Here is a 23,721-nt window from a genome sequence, read left to right on the forward strand (position 1 = left end):
GTTTTCAACAAGTCTTTATTAATTTCCAATTTTCTAATACTTGAAAATCTCAAATATTCCTTATATTTTAACCCTAGATCTCCTACATCAGAGATCAAATGAATCACTAGACTATATAATCTTATATATAAAATTCTCGTGTCACAATGTTAGTTACCGAACTCCTCCGAAACAACTTTACCGATTTTCACCAAATTTTATATGCATATTCAGTAGGTCTGAGAATCGGCTACTATCTTTTCATACCCCTAAGTGATAAGGGTTGTTCACCCTTATCATTTTTTTATTTATATGGCAACACAACGTTTGCCGGGTCAGCTAGTTATTTTATACTAAAACCTCATTTTATTTTCTATAGTTTTGTACCAAGAAGAATAATTTAATTATATGTTTTTGCCATTGTCAACATGTTTTCTTATATATTTGTAGTCATATTAAAATAACTAAAATCAACTATGGATTTTAAATAAGACACAGTAAATCATAAATAATAATACGAAGATTGTCTGCAAAACAATATACAACAATTATGCTACTAATAAACATGAAAACTAATAAACCAATCAATCATAATAACCAACCTTTTTACTCTGAATTCAATTACTATTTATATTATAACTTGCATTTTATTATAATTTTATTTTGAGGTGATCATAGATTAGTAAAGATACTTCGCCGCCTTGTAATTGAATGAAGCCACAAACGGCTTATTTTAGTAAGTTCTTTTTTTGAATTCTTGACAAATAAAAATATTTTTAGAGAAAATTTACGAATAAATTACACAAGTACACGCAGTATTAGTCATTTATTCGTAAATTTAAGTAATAAATAAATAATTATTTCAAATATTTTAGGGACATTTTAGCACGGAGACGTGGCAAAACTTCTTTACGCAACTATTTCAATACTCAAAACTGGGTACATTTTCTTGTTAGGAGTGAGTAATCTTTACTAATCTATGGAGGTGATTAATTATGATTGATTGATTTATTTTCTAGTTTTTAGTTCGATTAGCAATAAAAGCATGTTTTTTTCGACTATTATTTATATTTAATTTTTTAGTCTGTGTCAAACTCATAAATTGGGGAATTAATTAATCTAATAAGGATAATGGGAAACTGTTATCAAATTGTTACATTGTCATCGGTCCTTGACACAAGTGCAAATTTTATAATTTATCAAGCTTCTAGAAACGGCTGAAAATCGATCTCAAATAATCCATTACAAACATACATACGTACATAATGCTTTATTAATTATATGTAAAAATAATTGCATTTAAAAAAAAGGGAAAAAGAGAATAATTATGTTTCAAATTAAAAAAGACAAACCCGCTGAGTTTCTTACCGGATCTTCTCAGTAGAGGTCGTGCTCCGATCCGGTAGTAGTTTAAGGAAATATTGTAACTGACAATTTGTAAGTGCCACCGTTGGGCTATACAAAATAAATATATTTCATTTCATTACATACATAATGTAGATACAAGATACAACCCAAGCTAATAAGCTAAAAAGCGTGTTAAAAATACACTATATAATATGTAATTTTTCAGAACAAATAATAATGGAAAAAGACAATTCCGTGATGTTTGTTGAAGTTAACGATGGTACCGTTGAAGCGACAGAGCCTCCCGTCAAACAGGAGTCTGAGGAAGCTGCTGTCGCTGCTGCTGAAGCGTAAGTTGATCTGCAAACCGTCTTTTTATTATCATAAATCTTGCAAACTAGCATATAATCAGTAATCAGTATTTATTGCATAATACAGGTGTTTACAAGGTTTTTGGACGGATTTACATTTCTCTGTAGTTACCCAGTGGGCATGCAATTTTTTAATAAAACTAAAACTAAGTATATTTAAGACTGTGTAAATATAATTAAATTAGATTAAAACAGGAGAAAAATATTACATTATACACTTAAGAAGTAACAGCTATCATTATTGAATGTCAACATAGATTGTAAATAATTTAATACAATGGAAATAATTATGTCAAGATATTCATTATACATTCAATAGTTCATGACAGTAAGTCATCTGTAATCAACCCCAGATAGGATGTCAGTCCTACCTGAGGTCACAGCTGCTACTGAGGAACGCCTCATATAGTGTAGTAGTATCTTTGTGTATATCCTGTATAGTAGTATCTTCTACCACACTTCAAACCTGAACAACAGCTGCACTGCCGGTATAACAGAAATAGGTGTGACGGTGGTGCTGCCGGAATTGAACCATAGAGTACCACTTCCTCCTTCAAAAGTAGTAATAAATTTCTAATACACACATGAATTCAAAAAATTTAAATATACCTGGGATTCAAACCTGAGACCCCCAGATTGAGAAACCAAATTTGAAACCACTAAACACTGCTTATAATAACTACACACTACTATTTCATTGCTTTTTTCAATTGTTGTCAACCCATTTCTGTCCCACTGCTGGGCACGGGTCTCCACTCAGAATGAGAAGGATCAGGCCATAGTCCACCGCGCTGGACACGTGTATATTGGTACTTTGACAACTTTTTCTTAAGATGTCAGCTATGCAGGTTTCCTCACGATGTTTTCCTTCACCGTTAAAGCAAGTGATAATAAATTTCTAATACGCACATAACTTTGCAAAATTAGAGGTGCGTGCCTGAGATTTGCATCTTATACCCCCCGAACAGTAGGCCGAATTACAACAGCTAGACTATCACAGCTTTCTGCCTGTCATAAGAGGCGACTAAAAGGGGGCTTCCGGGGTTGCGGGCGATGAGAGTGGGAGCTCGAACCGCCCGGTAAGCGACCCCGGGAAGGGCGGCGGTATGTGTGGTCGCATACCGTCGTACGTCCAGATGGTGTGGCGAGCGTCAAGCTCACCTGGGCAGAGCCCGACGGGGCAACGCGCTAAGAGGACTCCGGTTGCGTTCCTTTGGAGATCCCGGAGCCCTCTACGCAGCGCTGAGGAAAGCCACCGGGGGGGTTTTAGTGCGGTAAAAATCCCACATAACCCTGCGTCGCTTCCACGGCGCCGGGTACCTTTTGAATGTTTCCCCCTCGTGAACAAAAAAAAAAAGGCTATCACAGCTTAACCAATCATCTTGTATTATCTTTGTTATAGGCCAAAGAAAGCAAAGCCGACGACATCCAAATCAGGTACATATCAAGAGAAACGTATTAGATGTCCAGAGTGCAGGTATTACACAGCAGAGAACGAAGAGAAGATGACACGACACATACGGAAGATGCACCGAGGAGAAAACCCGTTTCAATGTTATATGTGCGACTACACCACGTATAACAAAGTGTGCTTCGAAGAACACGTGAGAGTACATCAGGGTATTAAACCGTACAAGTGTTCCTTCTGCCCACATCGGACAGTCTCGAAGAAAAACATGAAAAAACATGAGCTAATTCATCGTCCAGATAATCCGTTAAAATGTCAGAAATGCGAGTACATTGCTAGACACAAACGAGCTCTGGAATTCCATTTACGGGGATTTCATACAGGAGATATAGAGCCTGAACAGAAGGACAGCTCCGATGTGTCCTGTAAACGTTGCGGCTTGAAATTCGAAGATGAAAAAGGCTTGAAGAGCCATAATAAATCCATGAGGAAGTGTAAACTCTGTGATTATGTCGGATGTTCGAGTACAGCGACAAAACAACATATGGTGAAGAAGCATGGTGTGGTGAATGGTAAGAAGATGGTGTCGATGTTTGTGTGCGCGGTGTGTCAGTGGAGCTGCAGCCACGTGGCCAGGGTGCTACTGCATCTCATACATCATCCCGATCAGGCAGTCGATGAGACTGTCTTCGATCTGACTATCTTACGGAAACATGGAATTGTAAAATAAAGTATTAAAGAATCAGAAATGTACTTATTTTAGATAACCTTGGTTTTTAAACACACAAAATTTGTCTCATGCACTTTTCCGCCACAATGTCACACCTTGTCATATTAATTACTCCTCAAATATGACACATAATTATTTCCCCCCTTATGTCATATTGTCACATAAGTAACGGTTTGCACCATAGATATATTATCCTACTATCTATGGTTTGCACGGACGTTCTTGCCGCGGACGTGTAAGATGTGGAATAAGCTTCCTCCTGAGGTATTCCCGGAGCGCTATGACATGGGGCTCTTCAAAAAAGGTGCAATAAGAGCTCTCATACAAAGCCGGCGATGCATTGGCGACTCCTCTGGTGTTGCAAATGTCCATAGGCGACGTTGACTACTTTCCATCAGGTAGCACGTCTGCCTAATCGTTAGGTTAAACTATAAAAAAAAAGTAACTCCCACTGTGTCACACATTATCACAATAACTTACACTGTGACACGCTTTGTCACATTTAAGTTACATAATGTTACATTATTAACTCCTCTCTCCTCATTGTGGCATATATTGTCTCATTAGTAACTCCCACTGCAATACACAATGTCACAATAATAATTCCCGCACTGTGTCACACTGTCGCATATTTTCTCCCCCAAGTTTACACTAATCCGTCACATTTGAAGGTGGTAGAACCCTTTGTGGTTCGACTCCGGCGGCACCACCGCTACACCTATTTCTGCCTAATAACAGCACTGTGAGGCGCTACTGTTCCGTTTTGAAGGGTGTCGAGGGGACAGACATAAGGGAGACATACTTTTCCGAGACGTTTCAACTTAGTCCTCAGGGGTAGCGGCGCATCTGTGGCCGACCTCAGGTAGGAATATCTAATCTCATCTGAGTTTGATTACAGATGTCCATGGGCGGCAGTAGCCACTTACCATCAGGTGGATGCATGCTCGTCTGCTACTGCGTCCTATATTATAAAAAAAAAACTTTAATTCAACATTAGGTAGCTACATCTCTCCACGTGGTAAAGCACGTCATAGTGAATGGTAAGAAGGTGTCAATGTGTGTGCGCGGTGTGTCAGTGGAGCTGTAGCCACGTGGCCAGGGTGCTGCTGCATCTCATACATCATCCCGATTTGGCGATGGATGACGTCTTCGATCTGATTATCTTACGGGAATGGGATTGTAAAATAAAATATTATGAATTACTTAATTTACTTTATTTAAAATAAATTCTGGTCTTTTGTGATACAATAAAACTATTTCTTCGACCAAATTACTACTTTTATTATTCCCGCGTAAAATACAATTCACCCGCCAAGAGCGTTCTTTTTATGCTAATGCATACAATCATGTAACGCATACAGCCAGTGACTATATAAATGAGCACTTATTATTATAAAAATAGCACATCATGAAAATGACAAGAAAAAATTAATTGAAATATTAAAATTATACTATAATTAAATAATTTGAATATATATCTAACATTTGAATGTATTTTTTTCTTTTTCACTTTTTAAGCTATTGCATAGCGTCTATCGCGGGCCTTGAGCGTGGAGACCGAATCCAGAAATTCCGTAACGAAAAAACCTAACACCCCCCACTCCGACCGGCACAGCGGTGATACTTTTTAGTAGCGATCTGTGCGCCCCGGGGCGCACACGCCAGTTGACGGGTTAATGACTTTTTGCATACTGTATAAATAAAATAGATATATAATTGTAATTGCATAAGTTGATAAAAAATGCTATGCAATAGCTTTACCGCGGCAGTCTCCGAGTGCCACAGATTTTTTTTTTAATTAAAGACCTCTCAACCTATCGAAAGTACCGTAGCTATAAGGTAGCAGGACTGGAAAAATGCCACTGACTCCCGGCATGACGACTGCGAGCTCAAAAGTGACCATAAAGATCTCTGACATAAGTATAATGCTGCGAAAAATAAATTCTCTATTACAATGTGACGAGTTTTCTCAGGGCCCCATGCAATAAATTTGCCACGGGTCTCATACTACTGTATGAGTTAGCGTCGTACTAGTTAGCGGAAGGGGTGATCTGTGCGAAAATATATTATACTAGCTGACCCGGCAAACGTTGTGTTGCCATATAAATAAAAAAATGTTAAGGGTAAACAACCCTTATCGCTTACGGGTTTGAAAATTAGATAGAATATTTGAAACTGTGATGGTAGCGAAGTCTGTCGAATCCAATGAGAAACAAAATCAACAACTACTTACTATTAAAAATTAATTTAAAAAAACCTTTTCCCACGGACTAAATTGTGAATCTAAACCATTCTCAAGTCCCCTTGAGCACACACAACAAATTTCATCAAAATCAATCCAGTCGTTTAGGAGGAGTTCAGTGACATTATACACACGCACATAAGAAATATATAAAGATGACCAATTGTGATAAAGGATTAGCCTGAGTGTGTCTTTATTAGGGTTCTGTAGCAAAAGGGTAAAAACGGAACCCTATTGCTATGTCTCCGCTGTCCCTCTGTCACAGGGCTCTATCTCTGGAACCGTAATATCTCAAATTTTTACAGAGTATATTTAATTAATTTAAGGTTGGTTACTTTAACAACAAATACTGAAACTACTAATACGGAACTCTAAAAATAGCTCGAAAATAAATGGGGATCGTAATATAGGTAAGTATAGTCCATGTAAAACTGCTAGTCCGCTCTGAATATAGAAATGAATCGCGTCGCCATAGCAAATTGTATGGCTACACCTGATTAACAACTTCAGAGCGGACTAGCAGTTTGGCGCGGATTATCCTAAAAAAAAGGAAATCAACATGTAGTACGCAAATCTCCGTGTGCGAATTCGACTCACACTTGGCCAATTTTTTGGACTATCGTGAACTAATGGGTCATCTGTATATTATTTGACAATACATCTCTGTTCGGCGATCCATTTTATCAATCTGTTATTCATTCGGTCCTAAACTTACTCGAGAGAGGTGTTCCGTTCTTTTGATTTTGTTTTCCCTCGGATTACGAAAAATTAGGTAAGTTTAGTTCTAATAAGTATATAAAGTGAATTATAAAAACATATTTTTTCTTAGCTGGTAATCAATACATATTTCGTAAAAAGCAAACATGTATTATTTCGTCATATTTTAATTTATGTTGTAACTATAAACCGAAATTGTAATTTCACTGTAAATTATAAAAAAATATATTATCCTATCTGATAAACGTAACATCTGGAATTTCATGATTTAATTTATGTTGTACTTGTAACCATAGATATTTTTTTCACTATGGTAAACGCTAACAAAGCATGAGAAAGAAATATGTGATATAAATACCTAATAGAGAGAAAGAGATGTCTAGAAACGCCATGACATGCCAATTTATTCCTAAATAAGCGGCCTTGAGCTCCCCCGGCACCGGGACGTTTTAATATTTTAGGAAGATTATTATGCCTAATAATGTAGTGCTGATTTTTTATTAGAAAATTGGCTTGATTGATTATTGACGAATGTAGTGCAAAAAGGGGAACAATCAATAGAAGTAAAAAACTTCATAAGAAAATAGGTTTTTAACCACAAATTTTAAGCAATATTTGCTCAAAATATCATATTAATTTGTCCCATTCATACTTTTTACATTTATGTATTAATTTTTCTTGCTATAGATATATATTTCATAGTAAATAGTCCACCGAATGGCAAGTGCTTACAGCCGCCCATGGACATCTATAACAAACTTCAAATAGAACAGCTGTTTGAAGGTGGTAGGACCTTCTGTGGTTCGACTCCGGCGGCACCACCGCCACACCTATTTCTGTTATAACAGCAGTGTTAGCGATGCTGTGTTCTGGTTTGAAGGGTATGATAAGGGAGACATACTTTTCCGAGGGGTTCCAGCTTAGTCCTCAGGGGTATCGGCGCATTTGTGGCCGACCTCATGTATAAAAGTTCAGATCATCGGTTTAAAATTCGGTTGTGAGATTTGAAAGCAAGTAAAAAAATCCTTCAAAAGGTTTTATACTGTCCACTGCGATTAAGGATTAAGATTTTTCAGATTTTCCAGGAAAACTGTCAAACAATCCCTAATGTATTTTATACTTAAAAACTCCTTGTGACATGTGCTTTCGAATAATGAAAACTCCATTCAAATTGGATCTGTAGTTTCTGAGGAAATCGCAGACATACAAGTTTCCATACATACATACATACATAGCGGTCGAATACAGGACCTTTTTTGAAGTCTGTTAAAAATAGATAAAAATTTGTTGATAAGGAACCTTCAGTGCGAGTTCGATTCGAACTTGGACATTTTTTTGATCTATCGTTAGCCTATTATCTGCGAATGATTACATTATACAACTCTATCCACCGATCGATTTTATCAACCTGTATATATATCGATTCATTCAATCATTCGTTCATTCGTAAACTTACCTTCGAGGTGTTTCAAAATTTTTGATTTTGCTTCCCCTCGGATTTAGTTAAGACTAGGAAATTAGGTAAGTTTTTTTAACTTAACAATTTACTTTATTACACCCGATTTATTTATTAACACGTACAATTGTAGAGTAATATTTTAATTAAATTTTCGATTTAAAATATCTGGAGGCACGGCAGTGCGTCCGCCAAGTCGAGCCAAAAAAAGCGGCACGGCTGGGCGGCACCACCGCTAAATTAATTTCTGCTTAATAATAGCAGTGCTAAGCGCTGCTGAGTTCTGGTTTCAAGAGTGCGATAAGAAAAATATACTTTTCCGAGGCGTTCCAGCTAAATCTAAGGGGTAGCGGTGCATCCGTAGCTGGCATTTGGTAGGAATATGTAATCCTATATCCTGGGGTTGATTACAGATCTCCATAGGCGGCAGTAGCCACTTACAAATATGCAGTCTGCATACTCGTCTGCTATCTCTGTATTATAAAAAAACAATATATCTAACAAGTATATGTATATTAAATTAAATTAGATTGTTTAGTACGATTGCCAAGTCAATCTATTTATTTAGAACATAAAAGATTTTTAATATTGATATGGTCCCATGAGATGTTATTAGGTTAGATAGTGAGATAATACCTTAAGACAGAAAGTCCCTTAAGTAGTGACTGCATAAATTGGCTGGATTGGTATTACATGGATCTCACAACTTTTTACTGTAGAAGAACTGAATGGCGAGAATTGGATCTTTTTAAAAGCAGTGTTTTTGATAGCATATTAATTTCCGCGACTAGCGCATCGAAAAAAATTATAAAAAAAATATTTTACTAGCTGGTAATCAAATGAGTTTATTTTGTAATGAATAATTTGAAAATATTTTAAGAACAAGCTTTTATCTGTACCTACAAAAATGGTAAAAATAATTTAATGCAATTAATAATAAAATTTAAAGGTCCCTTTGTGGTTCGACTCCCGCGGCATCACCGGCACACCTATTAACAGCAGTGTTTTGCGCTGGTTTGTTCTGGTTTGAAGAGTGTTTTAAGTGAGATATACTTTTCTGAAGCGTTCTAGCTTAGTCCTCAGGGGTATCGGTGCATCTGTGTCCGACCTCAGGTAGGAATATCTAATCCTATCTGGCGTTGGTTACAGATGTCCATGCGCGCCAGTAGCCACATACCATCAGGTGGACTGCATGCTCGTCTGCTACTCCTACATTATATGAAAAAAAAAGTCTCGACGCAAGCAAGTCGCTACTTGCCCGGTTTTGTTACTTTCATATATAGTTTAAACCAAACTCTGTAGGTCGAGAAAAGTCTAAATAAAGTTGTGTTTCCGTTTTGGGTCTAGAATTTGTTTTTGTGTGTGATCATGGCAGCCATAACACGGATTCTTATGTAAGCCATACACGCTACGGTCTACCGGACAGTTCATCTGCGCAGGTTTACCTGTACAGGTCAATCGTACGTCGGTAGCGTGTATGGGGACGGTCCGGTGTACAGTTCTGTAGTGATGGCATCGACTGAAAATGATGATGCCATCACTACAGAACTGTACACCGTAATGATGACAATCGTGCGTGTGTTGCAGGGCGACGATGGCGGCGTACGACACGATAGTGGTGGGGCTGGGCGCGGCGGGGTATCGATACAGTCGTGCGTGTGTTGCAGGGCGACGATGGCGGCGTACGACACGATAGTGGTGGGGCTGGGCGCGGCGGGGTATCGATACAGTCGTGCGTGTGTTGCAGGGCGACGATGGCGGCGTACGACACGATAGTGGTGGGGCTGGGCGCGGCGGGGTATCGATACAGTCGTGCGTGTGTTGCAGGGCGACGATGGCGGCGTACGACACGATAGTGGTGGGGCTGGGCGCGGCGGGGTATCGATACAGTCGTGCGTGTGTTGCAGGGCGACGATGGCGGCGTACGACACGATAGTGGTGGGGCTGGGCGCGGCGGGGTATCGATACAGTCGTGCGTGTGTTGCAGGGCGACGATGGCGGCGTACGACACGATAGTGGTGGGGCTGGGCGCGGCGGGCGCGACGGCGGCGGGCACGCTGGCGCGCGGCGGGCGGCGGGTGCTGGCGCTGGAGGCGGCGGCGCGCGCGGGGGGCAGGGTGCGCACCGAGCGCTGCGGGGACGGCGTCGTCGAGCTGGGGGCCGAGTGGTGAGCGCCCGGCACTGCACGCAGGGTTACCACTGATATTTTATAGTTATGTACACTATCACTGGCTATATAGGAGTAGCAGACGAGCATACAGTCCACCGGATGGTAAGTGGCTGCCGCCGCTCATGGACATCTATGATCAACCCCAGGTAACTACCACAACCCTGTGGACTAACCTAGAATACCTTCGAAAAGTACGTCTCCCTTACCACACCCTTCAAACCAGAACACAGCAGTGCTAACACTGCTGTTATAACAGAAATAGGTGTGGCGGTGGTGCCGCCGAAGTCGAACTACAAAGAGGTCTACCACTTTCAAACCATTGCCATTTCAACTGTCTGCCATTCAAACTTTAAATCCAGGATCCAAGGAACGCACCCCAGCAGGGTATACGACCTGGCGGTTCAGAACAACATCAGCGTGGGCACCCAGAATCTGGATTACGACGTGTTCAGGTCTGACGGCACCCAGAAGGATTTGGAGCTGATAGACGAGCTCATGAAGTTCTACTACGATGTGGTAGCCCAGAAGTCGGATAAGAACGAGTCGGTCGGCGCGTTTGTGACGAAAAAGTGAGTATTCCGAGCATTCGGTCCAATTGATCGTAAGTGGCGGCCGCCGCCCATGGACTGTAAACAACAGATAAGATTAGACTCATATCTTAGATCGGTCACAGATGCGTGCTACCCCTGAGAACTTAGCGGGTAAGCATCGGAATACTGTGTGTCTTTAACCACATCCTTCAAACAAGAACACAGTGCTTAACACTGCTGTTATGACAGAAATAGGTGTGGCGGTGGAGTCGAACCACAAAGGACCTTTAAGCTGTTGGATTCGTCTCCATTCGTTTGACTCGATTCGAGTAACTGAATAAAAACTCATTTGATTTACCGCAGTATACCTTGATGATTTTCATTATTCCAGATTTAAAAAGTACCTGGCGGAGAAGCACCCGGACCTTTTCAGAGACGAGGAATTTGTGGAGAACTTCCTCGAGTACATGAACATAATAGAGAATAACACGGTAGCGTCGCACGATTGGGACGATATAACCGCGAAAGGCGACTTTGAGTGCATCGACGGTGACCAGTTTGCCAGCTGGCATCGGCATGGATACAAGACATTCTTCGAGATACTGTTGGTAAGTAATTTTCGAAAAATTTTAAAGAACTCCTCAGGGTCGAGGAGTTCATTAGTAAATTATTATTGTTTATGAGCCTCGAGGTGGTGAATAAAGACATAAGCTGTACTGACGCGGCTAAAAGATGTTGCTCAAAATTCCTATTTCAAGTGGTTAAGAAAATGAAGTGTTGAGCATATATTTTACTTTATGGTACCTCATAGGGCCACTATAACTACGGTACTACATCTAAATGATAGTAGGATTAAAGTCCTACCTACCCCCTGTCAGTTACAGCTATGATGCCATTCCTAAAGATAAAGATGAGACACCTTGTGTTACTTTGAACTTACTTATATCACAGTATAAGGATATACAGTATTTTATCTTCATACAAACGCACGAAACGCAAGCCACGCCTACTCGCCTCGAGGTAAGTAATCACTTGGTATCATTGATCTATAAATATAAAGATCCGCCACAAGCGGGCAAAACTTGAAACATACAAAATACGGCAAGTGGTGTAAAACGACTCCAGCCAAGTCCAGTCGCTCTCGTGCGGCGTAGTAATACACACGAATGTCACGGAACACGTTGAACGTCATTATTTTGAATTTAAAGCCTCAAAATGCCTTCTTGTGCAATGCGTAAATGCAAAAATTATGCTCGAAAAAGAAACAAACTTCATGGAATCACCTATCACACGTAAATGAAGAGAAATTATTAAATTTCGTTTATTTTTCGTGTTCGATCCGCCATGATTACGTGAGTAACCAGAAAGAGACAAAGTATGTTTTTGTCAATGAAAGTGATAAAGACGCAAAATGCATGGTCATAGATCAACAGAACAGAAGTGACATTTTATTGAATCTGACGATGTTCATATGTCGTATGTTATAGTTTAAGATCCCACTGCTTAATTTTTATATTAGTGTGTTTTTAGTCAAAATATAACATTTTATGGTTTATTTTAATAAAATAAAATCGATATATGGGAAATTCTGTATCCTAATCTTTAAATTTCCTTCGATACCTGTGGTAAATTATAAAAAATATTACCATAAAATCTATATAGGATAGTATACGGAATTTAAAATTTCTTTAATTGAATAAATATTTCAATCATTAAGGTCGTCTTTCTTCCTTAATCTAAACATAATTTAATAAATAATCTTTGTATAGCCAGAAATTAATCCTCAAAAAGACCACGGTAAAATTAGAATCTTATATATAAAATTCTCATGTCACAATGTTAGTTACTGTACCTACTCCTGCGAAACGGCTTTACTGATTTTCACCAAAATTTATATGCATATTCAGTAAGTCTGAGGATTAGCTACTATCTATTTTTCATATCTCTTAAGTGATAAGGGTTGTTCACCCTTAACATTTTTTTTATTTATATGGCAACACAATGTTTGCTGGGTCAGCTAGTACATTTATAAAATTTACACAACTTTGCAATTAATGGTCGTGTGTAAAATAAAACTGATAATAATAAACATAGATTAGTAAAGATACTTCGCCGCCTTGAAATTGAAATAAGCCACAAACGGCTTAATAGTAAGTTCTTTTTTTGAATTCTTGACAAATAAAAACATTTTTAGAGAAAATATACGAATAAATAACTAATACTGCGTAATTTACATAATAAATAAATAATTATTTCAAATATTTTAGAGACATTTTAGCACGGAGACGTGGCAAAACTTTTTTACAGAACTATTTCAATTCTCAAAACTGGGTACATTTTCTTGTTAGGAGTGAGTAATATTTACTAATCTATGATAATAAATATAAACTATTTTTAAATCATATATTTTAAACCAGTCGATACATCTGTATAGATACATTCTTTCAAATTATATTTTTATTTAATAATTATTTATTTAGTTAAACTGTACTATAACATTTGTACGTAAACGACGTACTAAAACTATTATCGACAGTTTTGGACATTTTTTACCTTCTGTTCCATTATTTCATTGTCTTTGACAAGCATGCGGATCAATGGGATAGCCACCATACGTCCCGTTTTTAACGGGACAGTCCCTTTTTCCGATGCTTCGTGCCGTTGTCTCCGAAATGAACCGTTGCCATTGTCAATTAAGTAACAGTATATAGTATAATTATGAAAAAAAACATGGGGTGCTCCATTTACCAGTTTTGTAAAAAGCGCCCCACATTTTTTCCACAATTATACTATTTACTTTTCCTTAAATGATTCATAGATTGAAAATTATTTTCTACTTTTTAGTTAATTTTATCATAAAAGCGTGTTTTTTAGTATTTAACTATATTTTTTCAAGTAAAAAGTATTTGACTTAAAAAAATCGATGTCCCGTTTTGACTGAAGTAATCATTGGTCACTATATTCCATGGTCAATATTTACGTTTGCGTAGACTTGAAACGCAAGGTCAAACACTAGTTGTCTTTTTTTATCACATTGTTCTAATAGCTCTGTCCCTTATAGAACATTTGTCTATGTAGTAAAGGTAAGTAAAATAAAAAACGTGCATGTGTGCTATCAAAGCAGTTTCGCTCAAGTTTTCTCTTAAGTTAGCGGGCGTATAACGTGTCTATACTCCAGCCAAATTGGAAGAAGAATGTTTACCAACAATCGTCGCTTAGCAACCGATAACGGGCATATAACAATAACCTTTTTTCATTAGCACAATTTATTAATGTATAATATTATGTAAAATAAAAGAAAATTTCCGTTATTTTCTATCCTATTCTATACACTATACCTAATGTCTGGTTTGAATTAAATATTGTGAATAAATATTTGACCTTGAGTTTAATTAGATTTCGAGAATAATCTCGCAAGATATATTTTAAATCAGCATTTAAATGCGTATTAAGTGAATTTATACAATTTTCTTAGATATTATGCTGTGTGATATTCTATTTTAATCAGAATGAATAAAATAATGTAATTTAGAGTAATGGTAGTTTAATATCCTCCATGGCAATATGTACACGTCTCGTATTTGGACTCTAAGAGAATAAATAGACTGTAAGTTAGTAAATACTCTATTCCCAGAGTAGATTGGAAAATAAAATTGAAATTGGTTTAGTAGTAACTAAAAATAAAAATAAAAACTTGGAGTTTTGTACATATTTATTTAGCTATTATTACATGTATGAACGGGTTAAAATGATTAAATTAAATAGCACAAATTACAAGTATGTAATACATCATGTAAAAATACAAATCCTTAAGGTTTTTTGGCCGCCCATTATAGATTTTGAATAAGACTCCTGAAGAAATTTCGAAGGTTAGTCCAGTTAGTACTTTTATATATAAAGAGAATGCAGATATTAGTAAACTCCAGATTGTAATTATTATAGTTTGTAAGAGTCTTGTTCAAAATTACAGACATGTTGTTATTATTCATCAAATTTACGTCAAACGGGAATTACATCAAACGGGAAAGAATACCATCATAAATAAATTATTCATCTTCTTCATCACTGGCAGAACTTGATGGACTTGTTGGACTGTCTGTCACTCGAATAATAAAATTGTCAATTACATTATCTGAAATGCCGTCAAGTTCTGCCATTTTCTTTTCCTCTTTAATTACATGATTGACACATTGTTGCCATGCCGCAGAAGTTATAGATTTAATTGCTTCACTTAATATTTTTTTTAAATCAATTATTTTAAATGTTTTGTTTTTTTCTGCGACATGGCCTTTTACTTGGCCCCATATCAACTCGATAGGATTTAATTCGCAATGGTACGGTGGTAATCTTAATACCTCAATGTTGTGCTGCTTCGCCATTGTATCGCATACAAATGCTGAGTATTTTTCCCGTTCAGGTGTTACCAAGTCGATAAGCTGTGCTTTTATCATCTCTGCTTGGAACGAGATACCTTTTTCTGTTAGCCAACTTTGTATGTCTTTTTTTAACCAATTCATAGAAGGAACTCGTTCCAAGCGTCGAGAATGATATGGGGCATTGTCCATTACAATTATGGAGTTTGGTTCTAATTTTTCTAGAGTTCTAGAGAACCACTCTTCAAACACCTTCGAGTTCATCTCTCTATGATAGTCGCCTTCACCTTTTTTACTTTCGAAAATTAAGTCTGCATTTTCCACAAATCCATCCTCGTTACCTATAAAAAAATGATAAATATTAAAATGTGAAAAGTACATGTAGCAGTCTAGTGATCATATATTGACTATATGGCATAGAAACTATACTTTTACGTTAACCTGATTAGCTATGCATGAGTTTATTTTTTTACAAAACTTTTTTCAATTCCATGATAACACACATCTAAAATTATGTGATCTTAAGCTAACAATATTAGGATGATAACATACCAATGTGTACAACTATCAAGCGCTTCCCTTTTCCCGATGGAGCTTTCAAGCCAGTTGAGAGTCCCTCCTGATAGGCTTGTCGAGCAGACTCAATGGAAAGTTCTTGCCATATTTTACTTTTTGTATGTCCTGAAACCAAATAATATATTATTGCTTTAAATTATTTTAATATAAATAATTTTATACAAAGTGTGTGCCAAAGATGTGATAAAATATTGATTATGACATTTAATCTACTTATTAATAATAATTTATATGGTTACTGTTTAAATAAAGATCAATAAGTATACAGAAATGATTGATTCTATATAAAAAATAAGTTAAAATTGTTTATGTACCTTCGTTAACCCAAGTCTCATCCAAATAATAAATTTTGCGTCTTTGTTCTCTCATCCTTAACATTTTTTGAAGATAATAGAAGCGCCATCGCACAATTTCTTCCTTTTCAATGAGGACACTTCGTCTCGACCGTTTCAAATATTTAATCTTTAGTTTATTTAAAACTTTTTGAAAGGTAGTTCTTTTAAAGCTTGGTAAGCTGTCGTCCTCGTTCACTAAATTTAAAACTTTTTCAATTGTTGGTGGATCGTTATCAAAGAATAACATGTGCACCTTCCTACGAATTCCACTCAAGGTCATATCGTCCAATTTGTCCATTATTGTCCCCTTTTTAGGAGCTGGAGTCGGTGACGAAACTCGTTTATGAGTTCGATATTCTTTTATTATTCGGTACACAGTACTCAAATGTACGCCGGCAGTTTCTGCAGTTTTTTTTGCGACATCTTTACTGTATATAAAAGTATCTTTTGGCCACATTTCTTCGATAGTTTTATAAATGTTACATATAACTGTTTTCTCCGAGGAACTGAGTGAACACCTCGCTCGTTTCTTCTTTGGAGAAGAAAACTTCTGCAGGCCACTCGGACCCGGTTGGGAATCACTCATTATAACAAGAACAACAAAACAAACAAAACGAAACAAAAAAAACTCAACAAAATAACAGAACAACACTATAACAGGAATATTTAACAAACAAATAACAATGGATAACAGAGATATTAACACGCACAGTACTCGTAATCGTAAGCAGCCATGTTGTAAACATCATTGTAACACGACCAAATTCGGAGAGTGCGTTTCGTTATAGCTAAGCAGTCAATGTAAACAAAATGTTTTTTTTTGTATTTGTAACAATGAACTATTATTATAAAGTTATATTTAAAATATTATACATTAGTATAAATAAAATTATTTTCAAATAATAATTTAATCATATACTACGAAAATAGTGGATAAATTAAAATGTCAGCTTACACTTCAAAAAATATTATTTGCTACTTTAAATAAAACGAAACGCAATTGTGTTTTTTAAATAGTCGGATTATAAAGCAATTATTATGCAGCTAATTTAAAATGAAGCAGTAAAAGTGGGGTTGTAAAGAAATTTACGTACTCTTTTTTTTTGATGGACTGTTTCGATTTTTCAAAATCGTAACCAAAAGTTCTTATTACCTGGCATACGCTTATTTACAGGGTTTTCACTTACTTACTGATAAGGATATTTTATTCATCTTTGTCTATACGCAACAATATGAAAGTTGTGAGAGTACTTTGCATGTAATAAGGTATAGAAATAATGGATACAATTTAATTGTGAAGTTTTTTGTTGAATTAAAAATGAAAACAAGGATAATAGTAATTTTTACAGTACCAAAATTTTGATGACCCTAATATCGGTTTGTTTACATGAATTCTCTTCGCATCGTGGCGGAGGTATAGTATAAAATGTCATTGCTTGGTATACGCACTGTTGTGAATGTGCCACGGTGACGAGCGGGTGATGTGATGGTTTTTTAAGAAGTATATTTTTTTTATTTCTACTACTACTAAATAAGATTAGTTTTAAATAAATATAATTTGATATTTTAAAAAAATACGTATGATTGTTGTAATTTTGGTTCAGTAGACAGGTGTTAGTTTGTTATTTGAGGTAATCCCTCTTCTGAATTAATAGAATAAAACTATTTCTTCGACCAATTTACAACTTTTATTATTTCCGCGCAAAATAAAACTCGAAACTGTTGATAAACGAAGGGCTTGCTTGCACAACGCACGCGTCATATTTATTCGTCGTCGCGCGGCGCTACAAAGGCTTAGGGCGTGGCTTAGCAGCCTTTCGGCATCCGTTTGTTCGCGCGATATGCCGCCGAGGGACTATTCTGAATGAGGTAATATAAATAATAGAAAATGAGAATTGATCTTAATTTATTTAGATCAATATTTTATTATCGTTGTATTATTTTAATATCGTCAAAAATAAGAAACTACCATTTGAAAGGTATTTTCTTGATAGGTCAACACCTTTGTTTACATTTTGGACCACCAATTATGAATCGGAGTATAGATTAAAATTATTATTAAATATTGTATATATGAAACAGGCTATAAAAATACTTATAATAAAATAGTTAAATATAATAAGCTTCATCCAAATTGTTGTCTCTTGGAAGAGTCCCCAAAACGCTGGCGACATTACCTCGCTGAATAGCAAAGCTAATTCTTTGCCCGAGGTAAGCGCCAGCCCTTTGGTCGTGGGTGCACTCGATCAAACGCCTTGAAAGGTGTTTAAAAAAAGATCGAGCGTCAGAACCCCACGGCCCCATCGTCTCTACACCAAACGGCAGAAATATATAGTCTCATATATATATATATATATATATATATATATATTATATATATATATATATATATATATTATATAATAATAATAATAATAATAATAATCTTTTATTTCGGATATGTCCATAGATGGGTTAGTAACAATTTCACTTATATAACTAGTGTTAGTAACAAATACACGAAATTAGTTAAACATAGGAATACTACTTTGCGCAAAAGTGTGACGATGCCATATGTAACGACATCCAATATTTCAGTATGGGCCCGTCCCACCTGTTTGCCACAGTTTGCAGCAAGGTATTTGAGCTTTTACGTGCCCTTGACCACAGGGATGCCACTCTTTTGCGCATTATAGCGTAAAAATTATCTACATTATGTTCCGTGAACATTCCTGAAGCACTGCAGTATTTAGGCAAACCCATAAGTGCTCTAAACGCGTTATTATATTGGACACGCAGGACGCTGTAAGCCTTTTTCGTATGATCAATCCACAGGCTGCAGGTATAGAATGTTTGGCAATATGCCCTGAACAGTGTGACCTTAACGTTTTTATGGCACTTGGAAAACCTGCGGATCAACATGTTACTTCTGACTGCCAGCGCCCTACGCTCCCTCTCGATGTCTACATCGTCCCGCTGGTCAGCGGCGACCCAGTGTCCCAGATATTTAAACTTCGATACTCTCTTGAGCGGAGTTCCTTTAATCCAGACGGGTGGTATATACTGGTATCGCTTGTTACCTGCGCTGAACACAAGTAACTTGCTCTTATCGGCATTATACCTGAGACCGTGGACCTCCGCATACCGTTCACAAATACTGAGTAGTTGTCTCAAGCCTTTGATTGAGGGACTCAGCAACACCATGTCGTCAGCGTAACTTATGTTATTTACAAAAGTACCATCTATTGAGCATCCTACATATATATATATATATATATTATATATATATATAATATATTGTATTAAAAAGTAAACTAAATTTTGCATAATTTATGTTAATTTATAAGCTATCATGTCGAACATATTTCATATTTTATTGTTGTAACTGTCAAGTACCCAATTATAAGAATAGTTTTTATTACGTGATGTATATACATATTAAAAAACATAACATGCATTTTCAATCAACACTTTCTATATAATTTACTATAACATTCATTTGTTTAAATAAAATAATACAACATTTACAATCTAAAAATTAAAAAGAAAGTCAAGTATGCAGATGCAATTAAAAAACTGTAGGCAGGCAGCCCTAACGCGTTACCGTGCCCAGCGCAACCGGAGGTATCTAATTCAAGGTCAGGGCCGAGTTAAAATACTGTATATATCCTTATACTGTGCTTATATGAACTAACTTACTATGAACGCCAGCTAGATGCTTTCCAGGGAGTTACCAAGTTTATTATGAAGCTGCAACCCATGAGAAACAGTTCTACTTATCTCCATACTCTGAAAGGTTAATTTGGATCTTACGACTGCTTAATTACAGAACACATACAACAACGGGCCGGGTCTACCAACGCTGGACATAAAGTTTAACACGGAGGTGACCAGCATAAGCTGGCCTCGGGTCGGCACGGGCGACGTGGTGGTGACGTGCCGCGGTGGCGAGCAATACACCGCGCCCAACGTGATCGTCACTGTGTCTTTGGGGGTCTTGAAGGACCGGTAGGTATCTGTTGGGTTGTCCCTGTAGTTCGGGGACCAGAATAGGGCTACGGTATCCTCTGCCTATCGTAAGAGGCGACTAAAAGGGGGCTTCCGGGGTTGCGGACGGCAAGAGTGGGAGCTCGAACCGCCCGGCCAGCAACCCCGGAAAGGACGGTGGTATGTGTGGTCGCATACCGTCGTACGCACCAGACGGTGTGGCGAGCGTAAAGCTCACCTGGGCGGAGCCCGATGGGGCACCGCGATAAGAGGACTCCGGTTGCGTTCCGTTGGAGATCTCGGAGTCCTCTACGCTGTGCCGAGGACGGCCACCGGGGGGGGGGGGGGGGGGTTATAGTGCGGTAAGAATCCCACATAACCCTTCGTCGCTCCTACGACACCGGGAACCTTTTGAAGGTTTCCCCCTCGTAAAAAACAATACTTGTTAAGATGGGTGTAAACAGAACACCGCGCCATCGTGATCCTTATGTAATCCATACACGCAACGGTCTACCGGATGGCTTAGCACAGGTTTGCCTGTATAGATCAACCGCACATCGGTAGCGTATATAGGGACGTTCAGGTGCATATTTCACGCCAAACTGCTAGTCCATTCTGAAGTTGTTGCGTTTAACTACAAGCATATATTCCGTAGCAACGTAAGAGAATACTAACACAGCTATGTACCCGTGGGCGAGAGCTGACAACGGAGGGTGCCTGGAAGGGTCCCGCGCTGTCTTCGTCTCGGTTTATCTACAATTTGTTATTCGACGCGATTCGTTTCTATATTCAGAGCGGACTAGCAGTTTGACGCGAACTATACCGTACGGTCTTCAGTTCTGTAGTGATGGTATCGATTGAAGACGATGAAAGAATTGATTTTTGATCTCGCGCCGGTCGCCTGCACAGGTTCAAACTACACAGGTGTATTCCCACACACAGTCCGGTGTACCTGCGCAGGTATATCTGAACAGGTAGACCTCTCCGGTACATCTTAGTGAGTATGGCAGAAATTGCTTGCAAATCTGTCTTTGTATATGAAAGTGGTAGAACCACCCGGAGAATACCGCAGTCAATATGGCCACACCGATTTCTGATAAGACAGCAGTGTAGCGCTGCTGTGTTATGGTTTGAAGTGTGGTATGGAACCATTAAACGAAGCACAATTGACAATTTAGCTTTATAACCGACCGGGACTGATTTTATAAATAATCACAAATTCAGTCAAAATTGCTTATATAATATCAACATATTTTAAATCAAATCAAATCATTTTTTTAAATTCAAAATAGGTTCTTTACAGAGCAGTTTTTGAACGTCAATCCAACTACCACCATTTCGCAAGGTGTTTCGTTGTGGAGAAGAAGCGGCGAAAGAAACTCCATAACACACATCTTTGTTTTTAAATGCTTAAACAAGGATTTTTTCAGGCATACAACATTATTCTCCCCACCACTCCCAGAAGAGAAAATCGAAGCAATAAACATGATCTCCATGGGGTTGCTTGATAAGATCGTTCTGTCATTCGACAAGCCCTGGTGGTCCCGCAACATGGCCTTCTACTGGACCGTAGAAGACAAAAAGAAGTTGCCAGAAGAAGACAAGTGGTTGGGGAAGATTGTCCAAGCGTCTACACCGCTTGGTTCTAACAATACTATAACCTTGTGGACTTATGGAGAGGTCGCCAAATTGGTTAGCAACACCCTAAGATTCCTGTAGTCTTGGGACTAGAACAGGGCTACGGTATCCCCTGCCTGTCGTAAGAGGCGACTAAAAGGGGGCTTCTGAGGTCGCGGGTGGCAAGGGAGCTCATACCGTTCAGTAAGCGACCACGGGAAGGACAGCGGTATGTGTGGTTACACACCAGACCGCGGTAATTGGCTACTGCCACCAATGGACATCTGTAATCAACTTTGGATTAGATATTCCTACCTGAGGTTAGCCACAGATGCGCCCCCTGAGGACTAAGCTGGAACGATTCGGATAAGTATGTCTGTCTCCCTTACCACACTTCAAACCAGAACACAGCAACGCATAACGGGTACCCTAATAGCTCTTGTCCCAAGTCGAGGTGATGCTTGGCAAATGCCCATGCTCTGATAGTGTCAGTTCAGAACTTGTATATAAACGAGATGATGAGAAAACATCGATAGCGTGATTCAGAAATAGTAGCGCCATCTTATCACGAGTTGCGAAAAGACGCCATGTTTGTTTTGTATTTATTACCTTGTTTTGTACATTTTAGGTGGAAACACTTCCAGAGGAGGTTGTGAAGACTAAAGTAGTGGAACTGCTGCAGCGGTTTATGGGTGCCAACGTCACCGTGCCGCAGCCTACTGGCATGTTGAGGTACTTTTACATTTATCTGTTCTAGATAGGTTTGTCAACCCATTACTCCCACTGCTGGGCACGGATCTCCTCTCAAAGAGTAATAGGCCATAGTCCACAGCACTGGACAAGTGCGTATTGTTAGACTTCACATACTTTTGAAAGTTTTTAAAGATCTCTCTGGTATGCAGGTTTCCTCACGATGTTTTCATATACCTTGAAATGAAAATGGTGCAGACCAGATGGACCCGTTGACTGATGTTAAGTAGCTACTGCCTATCTGCAATCAACCCCAAACAAGACCAGGTTACCACCTGGAGTCTGCCACAGATGCCGCTACCCCTGAGGACTAAGCTGGAATGTCTCGGAAAAGTATGTCTTACCACCCTTCAAACCAGGACACAGCAGCGCTTAACACTGCTGTTATTCGGCAGAAAAAGGTGTGGCGATGGTGCCGCCAGAGTCGAACCACATAGGGTTGTACCACTTTAAGAGCTCTTTGTTGTAAAAGAAGAAGGATGATTACCGAAATGAAACTTTTCTTTCTTTTTTTAAATAATATTGTCCTCAGGTCCACCTGGTACTCGAACCCGTACACGCGAGGTAGCGTCTCCTACAACAATCTGCAGATGCCCCAGCACCCCCACATCCGCGAGACCCTGGGCTCCCCCCTGCTGGACGCGGCTGGTACTCCGCGGGTCCTCTTCGCTGGGGAGGCCACGGAGAGGACCCGCTACGGAACTGTCCACGGTGCGAGCGATACAGGCTACAGAGCAGCGGACATGTTGCTGAAATCTAGCAACATCTAAAAGATTCTAGAACGATCTAGAAGAAAATTCTATCTTTAATTTTCTTTCTATGTAACAACCTATCTTTAATTTTTAACCGACTTCAAAAAGGAGGTGGTTATCAATTCGGCCGGTATCTTTTTTTTTTATGTATGTACACGAATTACTCCGCCGTTAGTGGACCGATTTTTTTCAATTATTTTGCATTTGATTCATCTGAATCGGTCAATAACACTGCCTACCATTTGAGTATCTCTTAAGTATAAACATGGATTTGTAAAATAAAATATTTTTATTATTTCAACAACCTATTATAGTCCACGCCAAACTGATAGTCCGCTCTGAATATAGAAATGAATCGCGTCGCCATAGCAAATTGTATGACTACACCTGCTTGCAACAAAA

At 38.2% G+C, this 23,721-nt stretch overlaps 3 protein-coding genes across 3 annotated transcripts; 1 reads left to right on the plus strand and 2 right to left on the minus strand.

Moving 5' to 3' along the window:
* Positions 1-1,548: 1,548 nt before the first annotated feature.
* Positions 1,549-23,405, plus strand: LOC140755443 (peroxisomal N(1)-acetyl-spermine/spermidine oxidase-like). The gene is made up of 8 exons (XM_073090702.1): positions 1,549-1,676; positions 9,838-10,417; positions 10,780-10,989; positions 11,342-11,558; positions 20,043-20,221; positions 21,631-21,892; positions 22,446-22,549; positions 23,100-23,405. The coding sequence occupies exons 2-8, from the start codon at positions 10,245-10,247 to the stop codon at positions 23,335-23,337; spliced, it is 1,383 nt and encodes a 460-aa protein (XP_072946803.1). The 5' UTR covers positions 1,549-1,676; positions 9,838-10,244; the 3' UTR covers positions 23,338-23,405.
* LOC140755410 (uncharacterized) lies at positions 14,645-17,650 on the minus strand. Its single transcript, XM_073090614.1, has 3 exons — positions 16,214-17,650; positions 15,876-16,004; positions 14,645-15,664 (listed from the first exon to the last, which is right to left on the minus strand). The coding sequence occupies exons 1-3, from the start codon at positions 16,818-16,820 to the stop codon at positions 14,997-14,999; spliced, it is 1,404 nt and encodes a 467-aa protein (XP_072946715.1). The 5' UTR covers positions 16,821-17,650; the 3' UTR covers positions 14,645-14,996.
* Positions 18,641-19,999, minus strand: LOC140755322 (uncharacterized). The gene is made up of 2 exons (XM_073090515.1): positions 19,948-19,999; positions 18,641-19,467 (listed from the first exon to the last, which is right to left on the minus strand). Exons 1-2 carry the CDS (start codon positions 19,997-19,999, stop codon positions 18,758-18,760), a joined length of 762 nt encoding a protein of 253 aa, XP_072946616.1. The 3' UTR covers positions 18,641-18,757.
* Positions 23,406-23,721: the final 316 nt, after the last annotated feature.

The sequence above is a fragment of the Epargyreus clarus genome, unplaced genomic scaffold (genome assembly GCF_041222505.1).
Source record: "Epargyreus clarus isolate Ecla_fem2 unplaced genomic scaffold, WU_Ecla_fem_2.2 ptg000033l, whole genome shotgun sequence".
In the NCBI taxonomy this organism is placed as follows: domain Eukaryota; kingdom Metazoa; phylum Arthropoda; class Insecta; order Lepidoptera; family Hesperiidae; genus Epargyreus; species Epargyreus clarus.

Bases quoted from the DNA above. Each gene is read 5' to 3' on its own strand.
- LOC140755410 (XM_073090614.1), bottom strand. From the start codon at position 16,820: ATGAGTGATTCCCAACCGGGTCCGAGTGGCCTGCAGAAGTTTTCTTCT. The intron at 16,005-16,213 runs GTACATAAACAA...ATTTGGTTTCAG, and splicing joins TGAGACTTGGGTTAACGAAG to GACATACAAAAAGTAAAATA. The intron at 15,665-15,875 runs GTATGTTATCAT...ATTTTTTTATAG, and splicing joins CTTGATAGTTGTACACATTG to GTAACGAGGATGGATTTGTG.
- LOC140755322 (XM_073090515.1), bottom strand. From the start codon at position 19,999: ATGGAGATAAGTAGAACTGTTTCTCATGGGTTGCAGCTTCATAATAAA. The intron at 19,468-19,947 runs GTAACTCCCTGG...ATATATATGTAG, and splicing joins GCAGCTTCATAATAAACTTG to GATGCTCAATAGATGGTACT.
- LOC140755443 (XM_073090702.1), top strand. From the start codon at position 10,245: ATGGCGGCGTACGACACGATAGTGGTGGGGCTGGGCGCGGCGGGCGCG. The intron at 20,222-21,630 runs GTAGGTATCTGT...GGATTTTTTCAG, and splicing joins TTGGGGGTCTTGAAGGACCG to GCATACAACATTATTCTCCC. The intron at 22,550-23,099 runs GTACTTTTACAT...TATTGTCCTCAG, and splicing joins CAGCCTACTGGCATGTTGAG to GTCCACCTGGTACTCGAACC.